Genomic DNA, 22,329 nt, shown 5'->3' with positions numbered 1-22,329 from the left:
GAGTTCTGCGTGGGTCTACTTGTAGTAGGCGGCGGGGTCGTCGAAGGCGTTGCGGTCTTTGAGACGAGTCGGCAGTCGGCGTTGCAGTGTTTATTTGTGTGGGAATAACTCGCTCAGTCACTGTGTGGGGGTCGCGTATACAAGTTTGATTATTACCTGCAAGTGGTGGCCCTGTTTTCACTAAACGTAATGAGGCACTTGTGTATACGCACTGAGAATGTACTACCTCTATAACCGGCACTGTTACAAAAGCTTCCCCTTTACATTGCAAAAAGGTGCTGTCGTCCACACCATGCCAGAGTCCATACCCTGAAGGGGAAACGCGTGAGGGGAACACGGAATCTTTGGCGACAAACATCCGTCTCGCAACACTGAACTGCCGTTCGCTGTATAGTGAACTCCAACACGCCTCTCTCTTGTGGATGTCGGCACAGCCGAAGACGGGTAGCTTTATTGAAGTCGAACCCGGCGAAGAGTACAGATGTGGACATAAAAACAACAGGATGATGCAGTGTATCCAACGCGGGTTTACTCTACACGAATAACACGGTAAAATTCCCATCCTACAACACCTCTCTTTTCAAGTTATCTCATATCGAGTTCTTCGTGGGTCTTCCTGTAGTAGGCGGCGGGGTCGTCGAAGGCGTTGCGGTCTTTGAGACGAGTCGGCAGTCGGCGTTACATCATCGTCCTTGCTGCGGAGTCGAGTAGTAGTCGTCGAACACATCCAAGAAAGCGTTAGTCGCAGTTGTGCCAATTCTGGGTCGCAACTGGTTTACGTGCCGAGTCCATACTTGGTTTCTACAGCGAACAGTGTAGGTTGTGTTTCCAACACGGCGCGTGATGAAACCGGAAGTCCAGGTAGGTTTCTTTTCTCGATAATCCTTGGCCAAAATCGCGTCGTTGATCTCAACGCTGCGGCGTCGTGCTCCATTTCGACGATTTAATTGAGATTCCATTTTGACATCTCGTGTACCGTTTGTGAGATTTCTAGAAGGTAACATTAGATTGAATTCCGTTCGCAGTCGGCGTCCAGGAAGGTTTCGGCAAGTGAACGCTGGTCAGGTGCAGACGGGTAGGGAGTGGAGCGATATGCCATCAGAAACGTATGTAGTGCGTTCACGGTTGGTTCCTCCCCCTTCAGCTTGGCGAGTCCTCTTTTGAAGATGTCCACAAAGGGAACGGCAGAATGAAATGAACTGAGACGACGTGAGTTTCTGTAGTCCCTGGCGGCGAGATTGAGGAGATCGATGACATCTGGACGATTTCCGGCCACTTGGAGTAATCTCCATAATAAGTAGATGGTATCATCTTTCCATCGGTCCAACGAAGTCAGCATGAACTCGAGTCAACGGCGAGTGTAGTTTCGGCCATGACTGTAGTACGGCTTTGACCAGATCCTTTGCCACGGATGCACATTTTGGGCAGGTTCTGACGAGTATTTCGATATCGGAATATATCGTAGGCCAATAGACAAAGGTTTTTGTGAGCATTTTCATCCTTGTTTGGCCTAAATGAGCTTTGAGTAGTGCCGAAAGAACACGATGTCGAAGTAATTTTGGAATTATTATGCGGAATGCAGCTAGCAAACAACCTTCTACTGTCATGATGACATTTCTGCTGTTGTAGTAGTACCACAGAGGAGAATGGCGTTTGACTTTGGGCCACTTTCCGGACTTCGTATAGTCGATCACAAACTGGATAAGAAGATCAGCTTGCAGTAGCAGTCCGAATGGATTCGGCGGATACTAGAAAATGACGACAGTTCTCTGAGAACTCGGAAGTGACATTAGCATCGATTGCAGCGATCACACAGTCCTCCGATATCGATGATTGTGACGAGACATGAAAGAGCGCCCACTTGGCCGAAATCCTTTGTGTTGATGTACTCGATAGTGAAGCTGTAGTTGAGCAGCATCGTGATCTATCGCTGAAGACGGTTGGCACTGTAGACTGGAATTCCTTTTTTTTTTGCTTTCGAAGATTACCAAAAGTGGTTTGTGATCAGTCGTCAGCGTGGAACATCGTCCATGGATGAAACGATGGAATTTCGGCACGGCGAAAATAGGTGCGAGTGCTTCTCCTTCAATCTAGCTGTAGTTCTTCTGTTGTTGTGTCAGGCAACGGCTTGTGTGATAAATGACCCTCTCGCATCCATCTGCGAAGAGATGTGAGAGGGTTGCTCCAATCTCGTAATTTAAAGCATCAGAAGAAATGATGATCGAGAGACTTAGGTCGAAGTGGGTCCACAGGAGATCCAAACTTAGGATTGCCTTAATCTTGTCGAAAGAAGACTGGCACTCCGGTGTCCATGTGTAGACAACCTTTTTCGTAAGAATGTCCAAAGGAGCGCGTAGATTGTGGAGATCCTTGACGAAGTTTCCGTAGAAATTGATGAGTCACAGAAAAGAGCGAAGTTCACTGACGTCCTTCAAAGCGGGCATCCGTCCTTGTGCGTTGATGACGAACCCAAGGTAGGTCATCTCCGTCTGCAGGAAAACACATTTGTCGAGTCGATCGAGTCCGTAGTCTTGAATCCGCTTGGATACGGCCTCTAGTCGAGCATTGTGTTCGCTGATGGTTCTGCCAGTACCCAATATGTCGTCAAGATGGGCGGAAGTTCCGTCTATTCCAGCGATAGAAGCATCCATACATTGCCGGAATATACTAGGAGCTGGTTTCACTCCAAATGGTAGTCGATTGAAGCGGTACAGCCCACAGTGTATGTAGATAGTGAGTAGCTGCTTTGAGAAGTCGTCCACTTCCAGTTGGAGATATGTTTCGGCTAAGTCGAGCTGTGAAAAGTAGCGCCTTCCGTTGAGTTTTGCGAAAGTGTCATCTGGGCTTGGAAGCGGATGCTGGTTTTGTTCCAGTGCATCGTTCAGTCCAGATGAGAAGTCTGCGCAGAAGCGGATCAATCCATTATTCTTCTGGACGGCGACAATGGGTGCTGCCCATTCTGAGTGATTAACGGGCTCTTGCATGTGTGTACACACAAGTCGACCGATTTCGGATGAAATCCTTGGCATAGCAGCGCAGGGTACAGGGTAAGCCTTCAGAAAGGCAGGGTTGGAGTCAGGCTTCGGAGCGAGTTTAGCTTTTGACTTGATACAACATCCCAGTCCAGGAGCGAAGACTGCTGGAAATTTCTTCCTCAGGTGCGCTACGAGAGAAGAATTCAAGGTGCTGGGCGTCCTTGCAGATGGAGCCTTCCGTAAGGTGACGAAATAGTGGTTCGTGTTGGGCGATCGAATCTAAGCCCAACAGCGACGGCGTGTCAGCTACGTGGCAAGTACCATATCCTCGACAACCATAAATGATGAGGTTGCATTCGTAGCATCCTCGAACGTTGATCGCTTCGTTGTTGACAGACTTCAGTATCAGACGGGGTGATTGCAGCTTCGGCCGATCAATCCAGTCCAGTCTGCCGTGCTCAGCAATGTACGCCTGCTCCAGTATCGAGACGCATGCATACTGTCTTCCTATCAATCTGTACTCTACGATGGATGCGGGTTACAGCGACGTCAGCATGAGTCGAAACGATGGTGACGCTGTTGGCAGATTTCCGCTTCTGTCGGAGACTTTCCTCATTTTACTGTCTTGAGGTAGGCGTAATACTGAACTATTATATCCAAACAATTCCTTCAGAGCAGTCAAGGTGTCCGTTAAGGGAACATCGCATGCTCTTTTAAGAAGGATTTAGTTCGTGAAACGGGCGTATGTGACGGCGTCGAGTTGACGCTTCTGTAGTCCGTTATTCATATTTATTTTAAGCTAACAAAATCTGGCCAGTCCCGCAGTAACTTCCAAACACAGCTTGGTTCTAATCGCTAAAATAATCTCTAAATAACACCTATGTGCGGCGAACAATGCTATAAACACAATTTCAGAGAGATTGCCGGTGAAGTATCCTTCTAAGTAATTTTTTTTTCGGTTTTGCGCAAATCAAGATTACAGCGGGGATCGAACTATTCATCGTCTGTAATCACTGTCAATGAATAAAATTGTGCGTAAGAAGTAGAACGTAAGTAGAAAATGCTTTAATGTGACCTGCGTCGGTATTAGTTGTTTTTTTATTTTGCAAAAAGGGGAAAATTTTTGCGAGAACTTCCAACCGTTCGTTCCCATTGCCGATGAGTAGAATTGCTTGTAAATAGTAGGAAATGTGAAAATGGTCTTAAAACGCGTTCTCTGTCGTTCTCAGCTGTTTTTTTCCATTTTGCAAAGATAGTGGTCCCGGTGGGGATCGAACTCTCGGCCGTTCGTTATCTCTGTCAAAAGAAGAATTGTGTCGTCGAATGCACGTTGAGAGCTTCCTCATCTTTTCAACTTTTATATGCACATATGTACTGACACACATCTAATCCTTGCAGTGAGCTACGTTCATATTATATTATATTTTTACTTGCAGCACTTTATATTATATATATTAATATTTAATTAATTTACTATATTAATATCCATTACAATAAAGGATAAAGTTCCTGGCGTTAATCAATTCGCTTGGGATGCGCCCCTACGTTCACTTCAATTCAGAATAGTTTGAGGTTTGCGAAAGTGTAACTGATCTATACAATGACTTGCGATGGATAGCCGATGTGCCAGACTAGTGTTTTTATCCTCCCAGACAAGTCTGGTACCAATTTATCGACCCCGGAGGGATGAAAGGCTTGGTGAGCCCTAAGGCGGATTCAAACCTCCGATCGATGCAGAAAACGGAACCTCTAACCGCTGCACTACACCCGCGGCATGCATTATAACACTTTTTATTAATATTCATCATATTGTATTACTTCGATTTATTTACTAAGCGTTCAATTTGTTTCTTTATTTCTGTTAACTATAACTACTTTTTCATTGCTATTTGAGCGGATGTACTAGAAAGAATAGGATGGGGTCCTTTTCTAGGAAGTCTTCTATGTGGGAGGGGTTGTTTTCAGAAGTTTTTTTTTTCAACTATATGCTTCACCTTGTTTATGCCGTATATCTCAATCACTTCGCCTGGTTGTTCCGACAGTGCGACAAAAATCAACAAATTGAGCGGCATATTGACCCTTCAGCACACACAGATCACGAATGCTATCCGGCAATCTTATGTTTTATCGGAGCTTTTGTCGGTCTCATTAATCCTGGAAAGATATATCGAAATAACAACTTTGCCTATCTTTTTCATGTTTTCTGAATGCAGTTGACTCACTTTACCGGTTCGTCACTGCACTACGGATCCAAATGTTCACCATAGCTAGATACTCCTCTAAAACTGTTACCATATTCGCAGTAGGAATAATAAATGCAACGGTAATATATGAGAAGCCCTCAATTTGCAACACTCTGTTGAGCTTAGGAACATGGCGCATAAAAATCTATGAATCAATAATATCGATGTTCACAGTCAGAGTGAATATTACATTCGTGATCAACGTATGGTAACCTCCACAACAGAAAATTGGAGTTAGGTGTTTTGTTAGGTGTCTTCTGAGCATTTAAGGTACATAGTGGCACCAGGAGCAGTCACGACATCACTCAAGCACTTTGGATTTGATTAGAATTCTGTGAGATAGATTAGCAGATTTCTTGCTATTTCATTTTGTTCAGAACTGAGAAAGGTAAAGTAGTCCTGGTTCCAAAGATTAATCCTTATTGTGAAAAAGCTATTCCATTGCATCCTATGCTTTGTAATTATGACAAACGTCGTTCTTGCCCGATTTTGGAATGGAAAATAACTGTAGGGAACAACTTAGTTGTTAGTATCGATTTCTTCAAAACCAACCGTTAGAACGTCTTTATAGTACCGAAGTAGAAATGGGGGGCGGTCGTTAGGCACCCGCAGCCGTCGCGACAGACGATCATTAGGAAAAACAACTGGCAACGGCGATCGTTAATTGCGCTGCGCAGCGTCAGCAGAGCACTGCCCCGCCCATTACATCCTTCATCAGCGACTCTCATAGATAATGAGGTGCGAAACATGCTTCGTAGGGGCACGTTATCTCTGCTATTGCATCCGTATGGAGTATCGATCGTTTACGTATAAAGATAAATCGAACGACTGCACACGAGATACCAAAGACAGGGAATAATTGTACGTTTTACTTGCTTAAAGCAAAAAAATCGAAATTTCACAAACTACTGCAGTATCTTACAAGGATTTAATAGTCTGTATAAATACAAATCTACATCCATATCTTCTATACAGTTTTTTAAATCACACCTCCACATCTTTCAAAAACCAGGTTCTCGGTTCTACACCTTTTCACTTTTATTTTGGAGCGTTTTCAATTTTCGGCTAGCTATGTTTGCATTTGTTGCAACATTTGCTTTACTTTTTTAAACCAAAAATTTTCTTCGCCTTCCCGGTTCTCGTTCTTACGCTTTTTTTCTTTTTCAACTTTTATTTTGGAACATAGTCAGCTTCATTTATGTTTTCTGATGTTGTTTTGTTATTGTACAAATTTTCTACGTTTTTGCTTCATTTTTAGCATTTCATTTTCTATGTTTTCTCCCACTTTCTACGCTGCGACGTTGTTGCCTTTTTGTTCCTTGAACCTTCGTAGAAGGCGACTCTATCACGTAATTGCCATATAAACATTGCTCATGACCTCAGTGATGTTGTGATGGATGGGCGTGGCTTAGTGATCACAGGTAGCCCAAGATATGCCTGCTCAGGCCTACCGACAGCCTCTTCTGCAGGCACTTATCCGGCTGCGGGTACCTGACGATACGCACCCAAGTAGAAATTGAAGGAAAAAAAAAGAAGCTCAAAAGAGTTTTAAGAACAAAAGCCCCAAAAATTCATACCTAATTTCGTCGAATGCAATTAATATTAAATGCATGTTGTAACCGACTTCAAATCAAAATTAACGAACTTTTGGACTTCATACTCCAATGAGACATCAATATTAGAGGCCTCTAAAGGCTTCACTCCACGAATCTGAGGTGGTACGGATTTCAGGTGGAGTATTCTTACAAGGGATAGTAGATTATGGAGAGAGGGGTGATTCCGTCCACTTCTTCCTAATTGCCGTAAAAAAAACGGCCCGGAACTTTAAATATCCTATTAAAATTAGCAGCACATTGCCAGAAAGAATAGAAGGATTATTTTTATATTGATACTGGTCATCATGTTTGTTACAAAGTACGTTTGTAACTGATAATATATCATCTGTAAATACCTAACAAGTCACAAAAATAACCAGTCTGAACGTGACTTCAGACTCTCTGTGGTAATCGCTTCGCTCCATTTTACTGATCAATGAAAATTAATAGTATATTATTTTCCGGAATTACATTGGTATTGAACTGACAACGCTTTCTTCCTCTTTTTTATTATAAATAAAGGCGAAAAATTTCATATATTTCTTCCCTTTTTATATTACTTCGCGTCATTTCTACATTTGGAGAACTACCAAACTTCAGCTTCAAACACTCCTTCGATGACAATATAATGTAGACACAATTTGAAAGTATTACTCGAAGAATAGGTGTTTCTCCTGCTTTCCCTCAGCAGTTATCAGAGAATGATGTTTTAGCATAAAATGACGTGAAGGACATAATCGCACTGGCATTTTATACATATTAAGTATTTTCCAAATTTCCAACCTTTAACGTCGCTTAAGTAGCCGAGGACGTGACCGTTTCAAGCAACATGACAATCGCGCGCTCTAGCGAGAGGATCGCATTGCCTATCTAGGCGCGCCGCAACGCGACTGCGCCGCTCCAACGAGTATCATGAGTTGCGGGTATGGATACCGGCACTCAATGAGGAGATAGAGCTTAATACTCGAAAATGAGTGTCACATCTTTTACATTCACAATTGAATTCCAAACAGCAGCTGCAAAAATTGAATTGCAGAAAGTACAAATCAATTTACGAAGGCGGGCTGAACATACATTTCATAGAACAGGCTTACCGCGGGTAAAATGTAGTTGGGTGGCCACTCTGACGCACCCAAATCGAACTGCTTTCCTACTGTATTCGGAGTGACTGTTTGAAGAGAATCGTGGCGGGAACTTTGACTGTGTCAATACGGTACCTGCGCTCCGACCACGAAAAAGGCAAAGGGGCGCAACAAGCGCAAAGACCTCCATAGAACACGTTAACCGTTCTCGTCGTTAAATCATTCCATTTGCTTAATGGGTGCCTCTAACTTGCTGATTCTTCGTGACTTCACTCAGATTACTGATTACCACTTGGCCGGAGCTTGGATGTAGTCGAAGGAGAAATTCGGCGAATGGCTCGCTGATCGTGGATTGCTGTGGAAGGAGCGACTTTGCCCAACTAGGGAAGTCCAGTCAAAGTCGCGAAGCAGACGAATGTGAACAGCCTTCATACAGGCTAACACAACTGCCCTCCTGTGAGCTACCAACTTGCGAATACAAATCAAAATACAAATACAAATATACGAATACAAAATGTGTGAATAAAAGTTATTGCATGCATGCTTAGTGATCGTGGACTGCCATGGAATTCATTTTCGGTTTTTTTTTTCTTTGGAACATAATATGACTTGGTTAGTAATTTCTCGTAAGCTTGTTTGGAGTAAAACGTAGTTGGGGATTCTCCCCAACTACGTTTTACTCCAAACAAGCTTACGAGAACTCTTACTCCGCTCAGCGGCACCCTTGTTTCTGGAAGTAAATAGCAAAATCAGTCGGGGCCCTAAGACCCAAGCATTAGTCTTAGAGGATCTGTGACATGTAAGCTAAAGTTACTAAGAGAAAAAAGTAAGACAGACCGTCCAGAAGTGAGGGGTGCCACTGAGTGGCCCTCCAACTACATTTTTCCCTCGTGTGGAAGATTTGGTAAAGTTAAAACAGTAGTAGTTCCAGCTGTCTTTCTTTTTACTTAGTAGCTTCAACCTACATGTCCAAGGGATCCTCTAAGACTCTTGCTTAGGTCTTAGGGCCCCAACTGACTCAGCTGCTCAATCGTGCTCCGTGACCTTTTCGCGCTTTGAGTGCAGGTGCAGTACTGGCACAGTCAAAGTTCCCGCCACGATTCTCTTCATACTCCAGATACAGTTCTATTTGGGGTGTCGGAGTCAACTATATTCAACCCCTTACCGCCTGATAAGGAAGGAATATCTACTTCCTTAAATAGCGAAACGACCTATTCAAAAACGGAATGAAGTTAGCACCAGACAACTATGATTGGATAAGAGAAACAATTACAATATCATCGACCCCGATAATAGATAGGGGGCGAGGTATAAAGTGCCGTTCGCGGTTATGGTTATTCTAGCTTATGATTACCACTTGTACAGTCCAAGAGTGCGGCAGACAACGCTCTGCCCACTCATTCATTCGATCCTATTGCTGGCAATTGTTCTGCTCACCTGTACTCACATAATAAAGACATTCCACTGAACCACCGCTTTTTGGTCTGTTCAATTAGATTTATAAAATCCCTTAAGTCTCTAGTCACCCATTCACACAGTTTGGTGCATCGGCTAAAACAAGCCATTTCTCTCCCGCGTCAAAGAGTAACATCTTTGAGGCCAGGAGAAAGAGATTAGCTCATTGAGCAACTTATACAGTCAAACCAGAGACCGTGAATCGCATCAGATTCATCCCAGTAATTGGGCAAAAAGTCATTCCCTTACAAACGTAACTAGAACGCAGATCACTGTCAAGAAACAGTTGATCAGACCTCCGTCAAAAGCTACAGTAGGTCAAGCGAAGTTTATCGCATTTGCACGTGCATAAAGAAAGAAATGGCACTGCATTTTCACAGAACACCAATAGTTCTCAGTGCAACGACGCTAAAACCTTTAGTATCCCGTTACAGGGAATACACTAAACAGATTGAGTACTTTGCAATAGATGAGGAAACTTATCAGAAATGCCGATCAGCCACAGCACTACTACAAAGTAGCATAAGGCAAATAGAAGAAGCAAGAGAAAACCTCCAGGAATTATATAACGAGGTTAGAGATGAGTATAAAAACTGCAAAAACAAGTCCGAAAGGAAGGATTTGATGATTGAAATTGAACGAATAGAGGAAGAATCGCAGCTACAATCTGCGATAGCTGAAGCAAACGACCTAACGTTCATGCTAACAGCACGCCTACATGAAACAAAAAAATATGCGCGAAAATATGGAAATCAAACTGGGATACATGTCCCTAAAGCTCCAAAGAGACAATAACGTCAAGACGAAGAGACGAAGAGAAACGAAGAAGGGGATGGTGAAATTGATAATACAAACGAAAATTGCGTGAGAGACACCACAATGCCATCTTGCTCACAAGACACATCAAATTCGGCATCCACATGCAATAGTGGCACAGCTAAAAGGACGCTGAGGTCAATAAAACCTCCACAAGCCACACTACCAAAATTTTACGGAAATTCTGACGACTTCCCAGAATACTGGGCCATTTTTGAAGCCCTTGTCCATAACAGTGAAGAACTGGACATTATGGAAAGGATACTCCTACTCAAAGAAAGTTCAAGGAGAAGAGCGCAAACAGCCATCAAAGGGATAAAACTCATTCTTGAAAACTACAGTTGGTTGATCAAGACTTTACAGAAGAATTACTCTAATCACCAGTCTAACAGATCACAAATAGTCAAAAAATTGGTCAGCATGAGTGGGGCGAACAATTCCGCCGACAACTGTTCTACAACATTTGATCAAATAAGTGTGCTGACCAACCAAATGATTTCTGCAGGATATCATGTAGGGAAGACCTGCGACCCAATGTGGTGTGAAAAAAATCTTATCTAAATCCCCTGAAAACATCATAAAATCTGTATTAGTGGCCAGTCAATCACAAGACCAGCAAACAGTTGATGACCTCACGAATCTCTTAAAAACAGAGATCACTGCAAAAGCCTACGTCGAAAGCAGACTTGGCCATAAACATATCAACAAGGCCATCCCATCAAAGACCAATCATGGCAACTCAAGGACCAATCGTAACTGCTTGTTCTGTCATAAGGACAATCATGTATCAATGCAGTGCCGAACGGTCACGGATCAAAGCATTCGCCGCAAGATACTTAAGGAGCAGAATCGCTGTTGGAAATGTTGCTCCTCTAGTCATAGCAGCTTTGATTGCCAAAGATCGGACTGTCTAAAGTGCGGACAAAAACACCATATGAGCCTCTGCTTTAAGACAGAGCAACTCAGCCAAAACAACTCGAAACCCAAATTTGTTCGTGATGACCAAAACCAGCAAAAGCAACAAAGCTGGCAAAATAGAGAAGAAAACAATCGAAATATTCCACAAAAGTTCAAACCAATAAACACTCAGGTGTCTGTGGAACCCCACAGATCAAGGAAAACTCCATTCAGCACAGTCAAACTAGCAAACAACTGATATTGATGACTGCTGAAGGCAACATAAACGCCAGAAAAGAGGCATATGAAAAAGCGCTATTTTTCTTCGATTCTGGCGCACAAAAAACAGTAATCGAGGAAAATCTTGCAGAACAACTCGGTCTACCCAAGAACACGACCGAAATCTGCACCATGTCCGGAATTGGCGAGCATATCGAGTGCTTCGAAAGTCATAAGGTGCCGGTAAAACTAGGAACTGCTTTCGGAGAAGAATTTATTTAGAAGAATTTAAAAATTTACATAACCATACAGACCAAACCAGTCATAACGAACGGATTTCCTTCAGTGAAATTGAACACAGAAGATATTGAGTTCTTGAAAACAAACACTATCTGTCTAGCAAATTCAAAGCTTCACGGTGAACATCAAAATCCACACATTCTCGTTGGACTGGACTACTACCACGATTTAGTTACGGATCCAGCAAACGGAATCCGAACACCATCTGGCTTTCATATAACAAAAACGGTTTTTGGACCCACAATTTATGGTCAAGGAATCAACAAAGTAAGTGAAACCGCTAACACAGTATGTCACAGCCTGACAGGAATTTCCGAAAACACGGAACAAGAACTCTTACTGAAAGTGTTTGAGTTGGATGGCTTCGGTATTATGCCGGAAGAAATCCAGAGAGACGAAAAAGTTCGAAGATATCTCGAGAAATACTCGAAATTAATCTCATTTGAAAACAACATCATCACAGCTCCCTTTCCACTGAAAGAGAATGTAATCAAGTTGGAAAATAACTAGTCAGTAGCTATAAGAAGGCTAGAATCCTTACAGAATGTCCTCTTATGTAATTCTGGACAAAAGCAGTGGTACTGCGATCTTGTGAACAAATACGTCAGTGAAAGGGATCGTAGAGACCTTCGACACAGCAGACCGCTATGCTGCTGGAATATATTACATGCCACATACAGGAGTATGGAAACCACAGAAAAGGGTCCCTTTAAGAATAGTCTTTCACGCTTCGTCTAAACGAAGAGGCCACCTCAGCCTGAACGACGTCATTCGAAAAAGGGAATCCTTCGTTTACAAAATACACGACATCCTTACCTCCTCAAGGTTCAAGAAGATCGTCTTAATGTGTGATATTGAATCTGCCTTCACACAAATTCGATTAATAGACGCACACAAGGATCTATGCAGATTCTTGTGGCTTCGGAATGTCAATCGCCCACCAACAAAAGACAACGTCGTCGAATATAGATATAGAATGTTGCCTTTTGGCGTTACAGCTTGTCCGAGTATACTAAACATGGCGATTCTGTCCTACTTGGAATCCCAAAACTCGGAACTATCCACAGAAATTGCCAAAAATTTGTATGTGGATAATATACTTTTGGAAGCAGAATCGGTTCCTGAAGCTGTAAGAAAGTACAGGAACCAAAGTATCTCTTCGGCAAGATAGGAATGAACCTACGCGAGTATATCTCAAATTCTGAAGAAGTAAATTCAAGATTTCCATATTCTGACAAACTCCAATCTGGATCAATGAAAATATTAGGAGTTGATTACAATACTATAACAGACAACTTGACTGTGAGAACAAAGTTTGTTCACAATAAAAAGTTGACTAAGAGAGATGTCGTAAGCCAAATTAATTCGATTTGTGACCCAATAGGTTTCACAGGACCGCTCATGGTTAAACTGAAGTCCATGATGCGAGAAATCTTCGATTCAAAAGTGGACTGGAAAACTCCACTCGATCAAAACATATGCGACGAATGGTACAAATTGTGCAAAGAAGTAGATCTAGCAACATTATCAATTCCTAGGTAGTGTTATCACCCACAGTAGGTGACCAAAAACGCCTTTGGTTGTTCGCAGATGCAAGCAGGATTGCAATTGCAGCTTGTTCATACTTACAATGTGTCCCCTCTGGCGCAATTTCTGACCTGATCTGTGGAAGGACGCGATTGACCCCCCAAAAAGCTACATCAGACTATCCCAAAATTAGAGTTGCTTGGAATCCTTATAGTAGCCAGATTAGGATGCAGCATATTATCAGCTGTCCAAGCAAAAATCGAAGAAGTGAACATAGTTTCGGACCGTGAAATTGCCTTGTACTGGATCAAATCTTCAAAAAAACTTCCTATTTTCGTAGCAAATCAGCGAGTAAAAATATATAGTATTAAACAGCAACTCGATAATTGTGGTGCTACGGTCAAATTCTTCCATGTTAGCACCGAAAACAATCCAGCTGATGCTGGAACCAGAGGTCTGACACACAAAAGATTATCGGGCACGACTGGATCAAAGGATCACGCTGGCTAGAAAATCAGTGTAGCGAGTGGCCTATCAAGTCGATAAGCACACTATCTGACGTTATTGACCTCAAGCGTTTTTGAAAATCGACAACGTACTACGTGTGCTAGCAAAGGCTGCAAAAACAATGAAAAATTGGGTTGCAAAAGCCAATCAAAATCGCTCGTCACCGATAAAAGTATCAGAAGTCGACAATTTTAATAACGTGTTCGAAATAACCGCATCAGATATGGCCAACGCGGAACGCCTTCTAATTAGTCATGAACACAGAAGCATTAATCTTGACGCCCTAAAAAGCGATTTCATTATAGACTGATTATTCGCGACGACGACGGAATCATTCGGCACCACTCCCGCCTTCAAAATGTCTCAATTCCGCATGACACTAAGTCACCGATTCATATCCCAGAAGACTCGGAATTATCCAGGCTGATCGTGCATGATATTCACATCAAAAATAGTCATTGTGGCAAAGAGCACACTCTTTCAATCGCAAGACAACGCTTTTGGACCTCACGTTCCTCTTACGTATTCAAGAAATTTCTAAAAGGTTGCGTCAAAAATACCAAGGCCTTCCCTTAGGAGCACCGATCATGCCTCCACTACCAAAGGACAGGGTTATAAAGTCCAGACCATTTCAAAATGTCGGATGTGACTTCATGGGTCCTTTCACTTCAAAAACTCTCGAGAAAATGTACGTGTGTTTATACACCTGCCTTACAACTCGAGCAGTACACTTAGAAGTGGTCGAAAATCTATCAGCAGGAGCATTCCTCAATTGTTTCGTGAGATTCGTCTCGCGCAGAGGAGTTCCAGAGATTGTCCGCTCAGATTGCGGAACCACCTTCAAGCTTGGTGAAGTCATTATCACAAAGATGTTCTGCGACCTCAACGAGAATGGTCGATCTCTTATGTCATATTGTGCATCCCAACGAATAAAGTGGATCTTCAATCCTCCTGGATCCCCCTGGATGGGTGGTGCATCGGAACGACTAGTCGGTTTAACTAAGAAAGCGTTTAACAAATCAATAGGGCGCAAACGCTTGAGTTTTGCAGACATGTGCACCGTGATGGGGAACGGTAAAGAGGGTCCCGGCGGATTCTCCGCGAATGCCTCCGAGACAACGTGCCTAGTGGATATGCCGGTGGATACGCGAGCATACCTCGAAGAGGTCACGCTCCAGTTGTACATGAAGACGCAGACAACCGTCTTAGATGTTCTTCTAGCCACAGAGACGCAGAAAGCTGCGGAGTTACAAGGAAATATGCTAAGAAGAGTGGTATGAGCTGTCGAAATTACCGAATAAGTCAAAGAATAATAGTGTTAGATAGAAGTACATGGCATTTTGTATGGTGTTCTAATAAAGAAAGGGAGTGTCTTTATATCACCTTCAAAAAGTCTAGAAATCTTACCAAATTTGAACTCTTTTCCTTCCTGTAAATTTCAAGAAGTCAGAGATACAGAAGGTTCCTCTGCCCAGAAATAAATTAGGCTACAAAAATGCTTGCGAGTTACAGGATAACGATAGTTCTCATTACCGTTACTTTCGAAAGCTGGAATTTTTCGTTTTAACGAAAATTTTTAAGCACGTAATTTGAAGCTATTAGGTACATCCTTGTCTCATTTTTTACGTGAGGATTTCTCTTGTTTCTGGTACGATTACTAAATTGAGTGAATTATATTCTAGCCGGTGATGCAGCGTATGATTAGCGGTAGGTGAGCAGAGTCAGTTATTTAGGTGCTAACGAAAGTGAATCTCTTTAGGACACGCACCATCGCTAATTGCTCTGACGAGGCATGACCAGGGCATGCTCGAAATTCCGCCGGGACCCTCTTTACACGCACCCCACCATGATCACTCGAATTGAGGCAATTCTAAACACAAGACCTCTTACGAAACTGAACTCCAGTGATATCGCAGAGATACTGTTGAGGCCCATTGATTTTTGAAGGGAAATTTCAACTACTCGCTTTCGAGCGACAAAGTCGCAGACATATCAGGCGATCCTGACTACGATCCTAATCTCATCCAAACAGAAAAACAGGCACTTGAAGAGTTTCAAACATCAGAAATGATAGCCAATAAATTCTGGGAGAAATGGAATGTTGAATATCTGACCTCATTAAGAGAAACACAAAAAATCAACCTCAAACAACCCAGACACCTACCACGATCACTCCCAGAAATAGGTGGAATTGTTCTGATTGAAGAAGAACTAATACCCAGAGGGTGCTGGTCATATGGGAGAATTACGGAAATTATATACAGCACCGATGGTTCGGTTAGATCCGCCAAAGTACTTTTACCGAACCAAAAAACAATTCACCGTCCTCTGAACAAAATTTTCCCCCTGGAAATCCGAAGTACTCCAAAAGAAACAATAAACACCCAAAAAGATCAACATCAACCTAACCAAGAAAGGAGGAAACTTCCAGCTCGTACCTCAAAAACAGAAGCATATAAGAAAATCAGAGACTACGAACTAGGACTCGAAGGTGCTCAGTACACTATTCCGCGAACATCTTTTGCACCAAAAATGTTGCTCGCAGCTGCGCGGCAAAGGAGCCGATCAATCGTCAACCGATCCCTCGATCAGCTGACAATCAGCCACGGTCAACCAAAATTGAGTTGGCTACCAATCTAACAGCTGCCACTGTAGCGCATCCTCTGGTCCTCTCGAGTCGCCCGCTTGTGGGCTACCAGCCGAAGAAAATACCAGAGCGGGTTTAGACCGCGCAAAAATAGATCAGAAAGGTCAAAAGTGCCGCAAATAAATGCCTCAAAATTTGTATTTCACAGTGGCATACACGCTACGGGTTTGATCTCGTGTTTCAATACGAGAAAATGTACAAAGTTAATATCAGCTCATTATCTCTTGTATAAACATGTTATCAGTTATGTCCATACACGTATGCACAATGCACAAAAACATATCATCCCGGTCGGCTATCTCAAAGATATCATCGTCTTGGACAAAGCACTCCAATTACAATGATGTACCTTCTCGGGTGCCCGCAGTCAATTACAACGTTTTTATTAGGCACTCAAAAGCACTTTGGCGCATTATCAAGAGCAGTGAAACTTTTTCCTAGGCTATTCGTTGAGGGTGGGTTCAAGATACAGACTATCTGAACACGTATAAATATTGGTGAAAAGCATCAAAGAAACACAAAATCATGTCCTCTTCCGCTGATGCTATGCTCTCCGTCCTGGCCGATCTGGACAGATGCGACATCGCCACACTACTGCATCATCTGCTCCCCTGCCTCGACAGTCTTGAAGAAGCCTGCCAAACGCTTCTGGAAAGGACTGTTCCTAAGTCCAGCTGCCTATTTTGCACTGTGGACGAGAATCGTGACAATCACCATTCCGGGAGATGTCCACGATTCCCGGATCCAATCTTCAAAACAGCACAGACGACAAGGCTGAACCTGTGCTTCCTCTGCCTAAAAACGGCACACGAGGACGTATGTGGAGTGAAGTGTGGACGTTGTGGTCTTGGCCACAATTTCCTGCTTTGCTCCTCCAAAAGACCGCAGCTGCCCACGAAGCGGCCGTACAAGAAGTAACCACTCTTTCAACTCCAACCGTCAACGCCGTCATCGTCATCAACAAGCCACAAGCCGTCATCAATGCACCTACACCAAGCCGAACTCTCAAGACACCATCAGCAATCCACTAACCCAACGTCAGCCCGCCACCCACGCCACTCCACAAAACTCCGCAACAGTCCAGCCGTACGAAGGAAAACATTCGTCGAACTAGAATTTGTTGTAGCTTATTTTGTGCTGTTGTCGCCTGCGGCAGTATCATCGACCCCGATAATAGATAGGGGACGTGGTATAAAGTGCCGTTTGCGGTTATGGTTATTCTAGCTTATGATTACCACTTATACGGTCTAAGAGTGCGGCAGACAACGTTCTGTCCACTCATTCATTCGATCCTATTGCTGGCAATTGTTCTGCTCAACTGTACTCACATAATAAAGACATTCCACTGAACCACCGCCTTTTGGTCTGTTCAATTAGGGTGATAAAATCCCTAAAGTCTCTAGTCACTCACTCATACATACAAGGTGATTTGGCAACAGATAAAGAAACGGCCAAAAATCGTCTAGAAGCTGCTAGAGCTAAAACCAGGATCTAGGGAAGCAAAAAGGTGAAGCAAAAGTGTTTCGATCCCACAAAAACACCAGTATCAAATTGTCTCAGCAAGACACATATGAAGGAGAATGTGAACCGAGATTATCCTTAGAAAGTCCTCATCTACGCATCTACGCAGGAGGTCCCAAAAGGAGGACATATACTGTTAAGTACTTCGGAAAGGGAAGCTAGAGCAAACGTCTGTGTGAAATTGCTCCTCAAATGCACAAACACGGATCATAATAATCATAGTGTTTTGAGTCTATGTTCTCTCGTTTTACCGAAGAAGTTTTTGATGGAACTTTATTTGACCAAAACCTCGTTGACAAGGAGAAAAATTCCGCCATAACGAAACCTTGCATCTCGACAATCTCATATTTAACAGAGACTATAAATGGGCTCGAGATATCTAATGATGTATGTTTCGTTAAACTGCTCTCTACTTGAAAGGCCTTGATTTCGTTCAAACTCTACTACGGAGGAGCTCCCAAAAGGAAGACATGTAGTAGTCCTCTACAGCTTATTAATGTGGAACCAGTGAGCTATCGCGTTACCAAATTGTCATTCAAGGCGAATGACAGTATCTTTAAATAACAGTACCTGGATAAAATGTTATGAAAGTGCATGCAGAACAATCCTATGGCTCACAGATCGTCACGAACGGCGTGAAGTCATTTATAGTCGATATAATTGCTACTCATGGATAGATTTCTGAGAGAAATCTAGCATCCCTCTGATGCCACCCTAGCAGATATTTTCCTCTTACAAACTACAAAAGTACACTTTACTACATAATCATTTCCAACAAGTTACTCATTGTTGTGTGGACCCAATTGTGTGATCGAACTTCTACATTTTTTTTCGCAGTCAAACGTGCTTTGATACACAAACTGAGTATTCTTCCAGACTCCTCGCTATAAACAGCATAGCACGACGTGTTTCTATGTGGTAGATCACTCCGACTTTCGCGGAATCTCTAAATTTACTGTATGAACAAACAATGCAACATTCCGACATACATTCCCTATAGTAGCGCCTATTATTAACTAGTTGTCGCTTGATACTGTCGTTCGATATGTTCACCAATACGACATCATTTTGTAACTGGGGTCGCAAAAGATCCCGAAGCTCTGCAGCAATTAAGAAGCCGGAGACAAAATGGATGCACAGAAAAAATCCACATTCACGTGAGGTCCTCACTAATTTACTCGCAGTTCGAGATTGGGTATAACCTTGCGAACTAGCTATCGTGGGTAGCTTTTAAGATTCTAGCCAGTAATTCGTCAGCTGTTCCAAAATAACTTTGATGGACTGCGATTATCCATTTCGAATCTTAAAACATCCATTTCGGATAGCGCTGGCGTTACAACAAAACAATCATCGGTATAACGGCAGTACGTTCTGTTCCTGACTGCTTTATTCTGCTCATAAAAACAAACAATAAGAAGGGATACAAGTCTTTGGCCAATATTTCCATTCCCAGTTCCTCTGACTTCGAGATAGTACTTTTCTGATCAGTTGAAAATGGCAGTTTTAATTCAAACAATGTGCACCAGAACCGAAAGCGCAAACTGCTCTTCTACAATGATCGAACAACGAAATCTCAGATTTTCGGCAACGCGTCAAAATCCTTATGACTTCGAACAAATTCCAATAACTCAGCTCGTAATTTATAAAAATGAACTCGGTTTGAAACATGTTATAGAGGAAGATTTTTGCTATTGTAATTCTTTTTTACTTCTCCACAGGTAGTCTTCGTTCTCTCAAAATCTAGTTGAGAAAAAGTTGAGAACAATGCTAAATTTCTCAACTTTTTCTCTTAAAAAAAACCAGATGGTCCCTAGAAAAAAGGTTTGACCTTTTTATAACGCAAATCTTCTTTTACAGAACACAGCCACTTTTGTTTTCCTCTTTTCAGTAGTTCGTTATTTATGTTTACTTCAAGCTACTAAAATCCGACCTGTCCAGCAGTAATTTCCAATTAAGGACTGGTTCTAACTGCTAAAATAACCTCTAAATAACGCCTATGCGGCGAACAGTGCTCAAAATACAATTTCAAAAAACTGTTTTTTTCGGTTTTGCAAAAATCAACATTCCGGAGGGGATCGACCTGTCAACCTTTCGTTTCCATTGTAAATCAGTAAAACTGTTTGCAAATAGTCGGAAATATTGTGAAAATGGTTTTAAAACGTGTTCTTCGCCGTTTCCAGGTTTTTCATTTTTTTTTCATTTTGCAGAAATAATGGTTCAGTAATGGTTCCTTACAGTGAGCTATCGATGCCGTTTATATTATATTATATATTTTTATTTTACTTGCGGCACTTTATATTAATATCCATCAAAGCACTCTTTATTAATATTTGGCATATTATATTATTTGATTTATTTGTCTAGCGTCCAATTTGTTTCTTTAATTCTCTTTATTATAATTAACTTTTTTCATTGCTATATGAGCGGCTATACTAGAAAGAATAAGAAAGAAGGGGTCGTTTTCTGGAAGTTCTTTTATGGAGGAGGTCATTATCAGAAGGTTTTTTCCCAACTACACAGTTGACGCTGCCTCACACCATTCTGTCTTAGGAACTTGAAACTGCGGATCTCTAGAGGGGTTTTGGATAAATGTTAAGAATTCAGAAATTGATAGCAGGGAAGGCTGCGCAATCGTGACCAACCTATTGGTTCTACATTAAGAATTTTTTGGGGTCACATGCTGGTCGTAACCTAATAACAGCTGTGGAGCAATTCTATCACTCGGTGACAAGGGGTAAGCACAGCGAATATTAATATAGTTTTAGTTTAGGAGGTAATTTTTTGAAGATTGGGCGCGTGGTAGGATTGATTGCATCTATTTCGACTTCTTAGGTTCTAACGGACCCGATGGCGGTATACCTTAGCTTCCGTAAAAGACTGTAACAATCGTGTTTTTCTTTAGAGGAACGGTAAAGAGGGTCTCGTCGGATTCTCCTCACATGCCTCCGAGACACTACCATTGTCCAGTAGATATGCCGGGGAGACGCAAACTTGCCTCGACGAAGTCACGCTTCAGTCATTCATGAAGACGCAAGCAGATGTCTTAGATACTGTTCTGACCATAGAGACAATGAGATCTACACAGTTAGAGGGAAATATGAAAAGAAAAATGGTGAGAGTTGTCCAAATTATTAAATCAATTAAAAAGAATGTGCTTAATAATACAAGATATTTTGTGTGGCAGTACAGTAAAAGAGAGAAGGAGCGAATTTTGTGTGGATGTTACCTTGAAAAAGTACAGAAATCTTATCAAATTAACTCTCTTTCATACAAGAGATCGGAGATACAGAAGGTCCCTCTCTTAAACACCTATTTATCATCCACATGACCAGTTCTTTATCACTTCCTTTTGTTCCTATTCCTTCCCCTGTTTCACAAATACGACCATTTTTCGAAAGTTTCGCATAGAAACAACGTAGGCCACAAAAACCTCAGAACTTACAGGACTTCATTAATCCTCACCCCCACTCCTTACTTTTGAAAGCTCTAATCTATCTGATTTCTTAACCAAAATTCTCAAAGACAATTTAGTAAAGGATAAAGGATAAAGTCACTGCGTATCAATCCACTTGGGATGCGCCAACGATGATCAATCCAGTGTTTTTATCCTCCCAGACAAGTCTGGTAGCAATTATAGACTCTGGAGGGATAAAGGGCTTGGTTTGCACCAGGCGGTTTCGAACCCTCGACCGTGTGGCTACAACGGGCCTCTAACCGACTGAGCCACACACCCTACAGCCTCCAAATTAAGTGGTTCGTGAATTATTATATATCTTAGTAGGTGATGCATCGCACGATGAGTGGTAGGTAGGCAAAGTCAGCTACTTACGTAGGAACGACTGTCGACTGCGAATTTCCACAGGACACGTTCTATCACTTATTGCTGTGCTGAGGCATGATCACAGCATGCTGAAAGTCCAGTGGGATTCTCTTTATATGCATTTTTTTACTAGCACAAATCATCGGCAGGTTGCCCCAACGCCAAAATCTAAGCGAAATCTCGCCAAGTCCACATTTCTGGTCGATTCCGTTGTTCTAATGATGTGAAATCCAAGTCTGCTAGCTAAAATTGTCTTCAGGTAAATGAGACCACAAATTCATGACAACATCCAAGGATACCGAACATATCTGTGAATGATGCCGATCGCCCAAAGAGCGGCACATTGCAGCGTTATCGATCAGACCGGTGTAGCGTCAGTAAGTGGATGCAACTGGTGCGCGAGGACACGAACTGCGCTGGCCCTGTCGCTGCACAATTTGCCCAAGACCGGTCGAGTTACACTCTCACACTCCCTCTGCGCACTCTTTGCATATTGTCCTCGCTGCCTGCACTCTCTTGTTGTCGTCATAGTCTTCGAGTGCGAATGGTCAGTCTTAGCGTATCCCCTTTTGATTGACATTCTCGTGAGCTTGTTGCTTTCTTGCAATTACGGATTGGTTTTTGCATGCATCTGACGTTTGCGTGCTCAACATGACTGCTCAGGAAATGCGTCTGTAGCGCAGGGGCGTATATTCTGTTACTCTGTTACTAGTCTGACAAGCACA

General features: G+C 42.5%; 7 protein-coding genes across 9 annotated transcripts; 3 read left to right on the top strand and 4 right to left on the bottom strand.

Annotated features, from left to right (window-relative positions):
- Positions 1-683: 683 nt before the first annotated feature.
- RB195_024469 (uncharacterized protein) lies at positions 684-1,004 on the bottom strand (the record flags this gene model as incomplete). 2 transcript variants are annotated; one of them, XM_064212252.1, is made up of 1 exon in its annotated part: positions 684-1,004. In XM_064212252.1, the coding sequence occupies one exon, from the start codon at positions 1,002-1,004 to the stop codon at positions 684-686; it is 321 nt and encodes a 106-aa protein (XP_064068133.1). The 2 variants fall into 2 exon arrangements, with proteins under 2 accessions (XP_064068133.1, XP_064068134.1); XM_064212253.1 differs by having other exon boundaries at positions 684-959.
- Positions 1,004-1,339, bottom strand: RB195_024468 (uncharacterized protein; the record flags this gene model as incomplete). Its single annotated transcript, XM_064212251.1, has 1 exon — positions 1,004-1,339. One exon carries the CDS (start codon positions 1,337-1,339, stop codon positions 1,004-1,006), a length of 336 nt encoding a protein of 111 aa, XP_064068132.1.
- On the bottom strand, positions 1,308-1,918 carry RB195_024467 (uncharacterized protein; the record flags this gene model as incomplete). The annotated part of the gene is made up of 3 exons (XM_064212250.1): positions 1,308-1,510; positions 1,595-1,748; positions 1,862-1,918. The coding sequence occupies 3 exons, from the start codon at positions 1,916-1,918 to the stop codon at positions 1,308-1,310; spliced, it is 414 nt and encodes a 137-aa protein (XP_064068131.1).
- Positions 1,919-2,399: 481 nt separating this feature from the next.
- Positions 2,400-3,029, bottom strand: RB195_024466 (uncharacterized protein; the record flags this gene model as incomplete). The annotated part of the gene is made up of 1 exon (XM_064212249.1): positions 2,400-3,029. One exon carries the CDS (start codon positions 3,027-3,029, stop codon positions 2,400-2,402), a length of 630 nt encoding a protein of 209 aa, XP_064068130.1.
- A 7,200-nt stretch (positions 3,030-10,229) lies between these two features.
- RB195_024465 (uncharacterized protein) lies at positions 10,230-12,092 on the top strand (the record flags this gene model as incomplete). 2 transcript variants are annotated; one of them, XM_064212248.1, is made up of 3 exons in its annotated part: positions 10,230-10,506; positions 11,434-11,519; positions 11,595-12,092. In XM_064212248.1, the coding sequence occupies 3 exons, from the start codon at positions 10,230-10,232 to the stop codon at positions 12,090-12,092; spliced, it is 861 nt and encodes a 286-aa protein (XP_064068128.1). The 2 variants fall into 2 exon arrangements, with proteins under 2 accessions (XP_064068128.1, XP_064068129.1); XM_064212247.1 differs by lacking the exon at positions 10,230-10,506 and having other exon boundaries at positions 11,328-11,519.
- A 2,111-nt stretch (positions 12,093-14,203) lies between these two features.
- Positions 14,204-14,896, top strand: RB195_024464 (uncharacterized protein; the record flags this gene model as incomplete). The annotated part of the gene is made up of 1 exon (XM_064212246.1): positions 14,204-14,896. The coding sequence occupies one exon, from the start codon at positions 14,204-14,206 to the stop codon at positions 14,894-14,896; it is 693 nt and encodes a 230-aa protein (XP_064068127.1).
- A 2,092-nt stretch (positions 14,897-16,988) lies between these two features.
- Positions 16,989-17,294, top strand: RB195_024463 (uncharacterized protein; the record flags this gene model as incomplete). The annotated part of the gene is made up of 1 exon (XM_064212245.1): positions 16,989-17,294. One exon carries the CDS (start codon positions 16,989-16,991, stop codon positions 17,292-17,294), a length of 306 nt encoding a protein of 101 aa, XP_064068126.1.
- Positions 17,295-22,329: the final 5,035 nt, after the last annotated feature.

The sequence above is a fragment of the Necator americanus genome, chromosome X (assembly GCF_031761385.1).
Source record: "Necator americanus strain Aroian chromosome X, whole genome shotgun sequence".
Classification (NCBI taxonomy): domain Eukaryota; kingdom Metazoa; phylum Nematoda; class Chromadorea; order Rhabditida; family Ancylostomatidae; genus Necator; species Necator americanus.
Note: the sequence above shows the minus strand (reverse complement) of the source record. Positions and strands in the feature narration are given on the sequence as shown.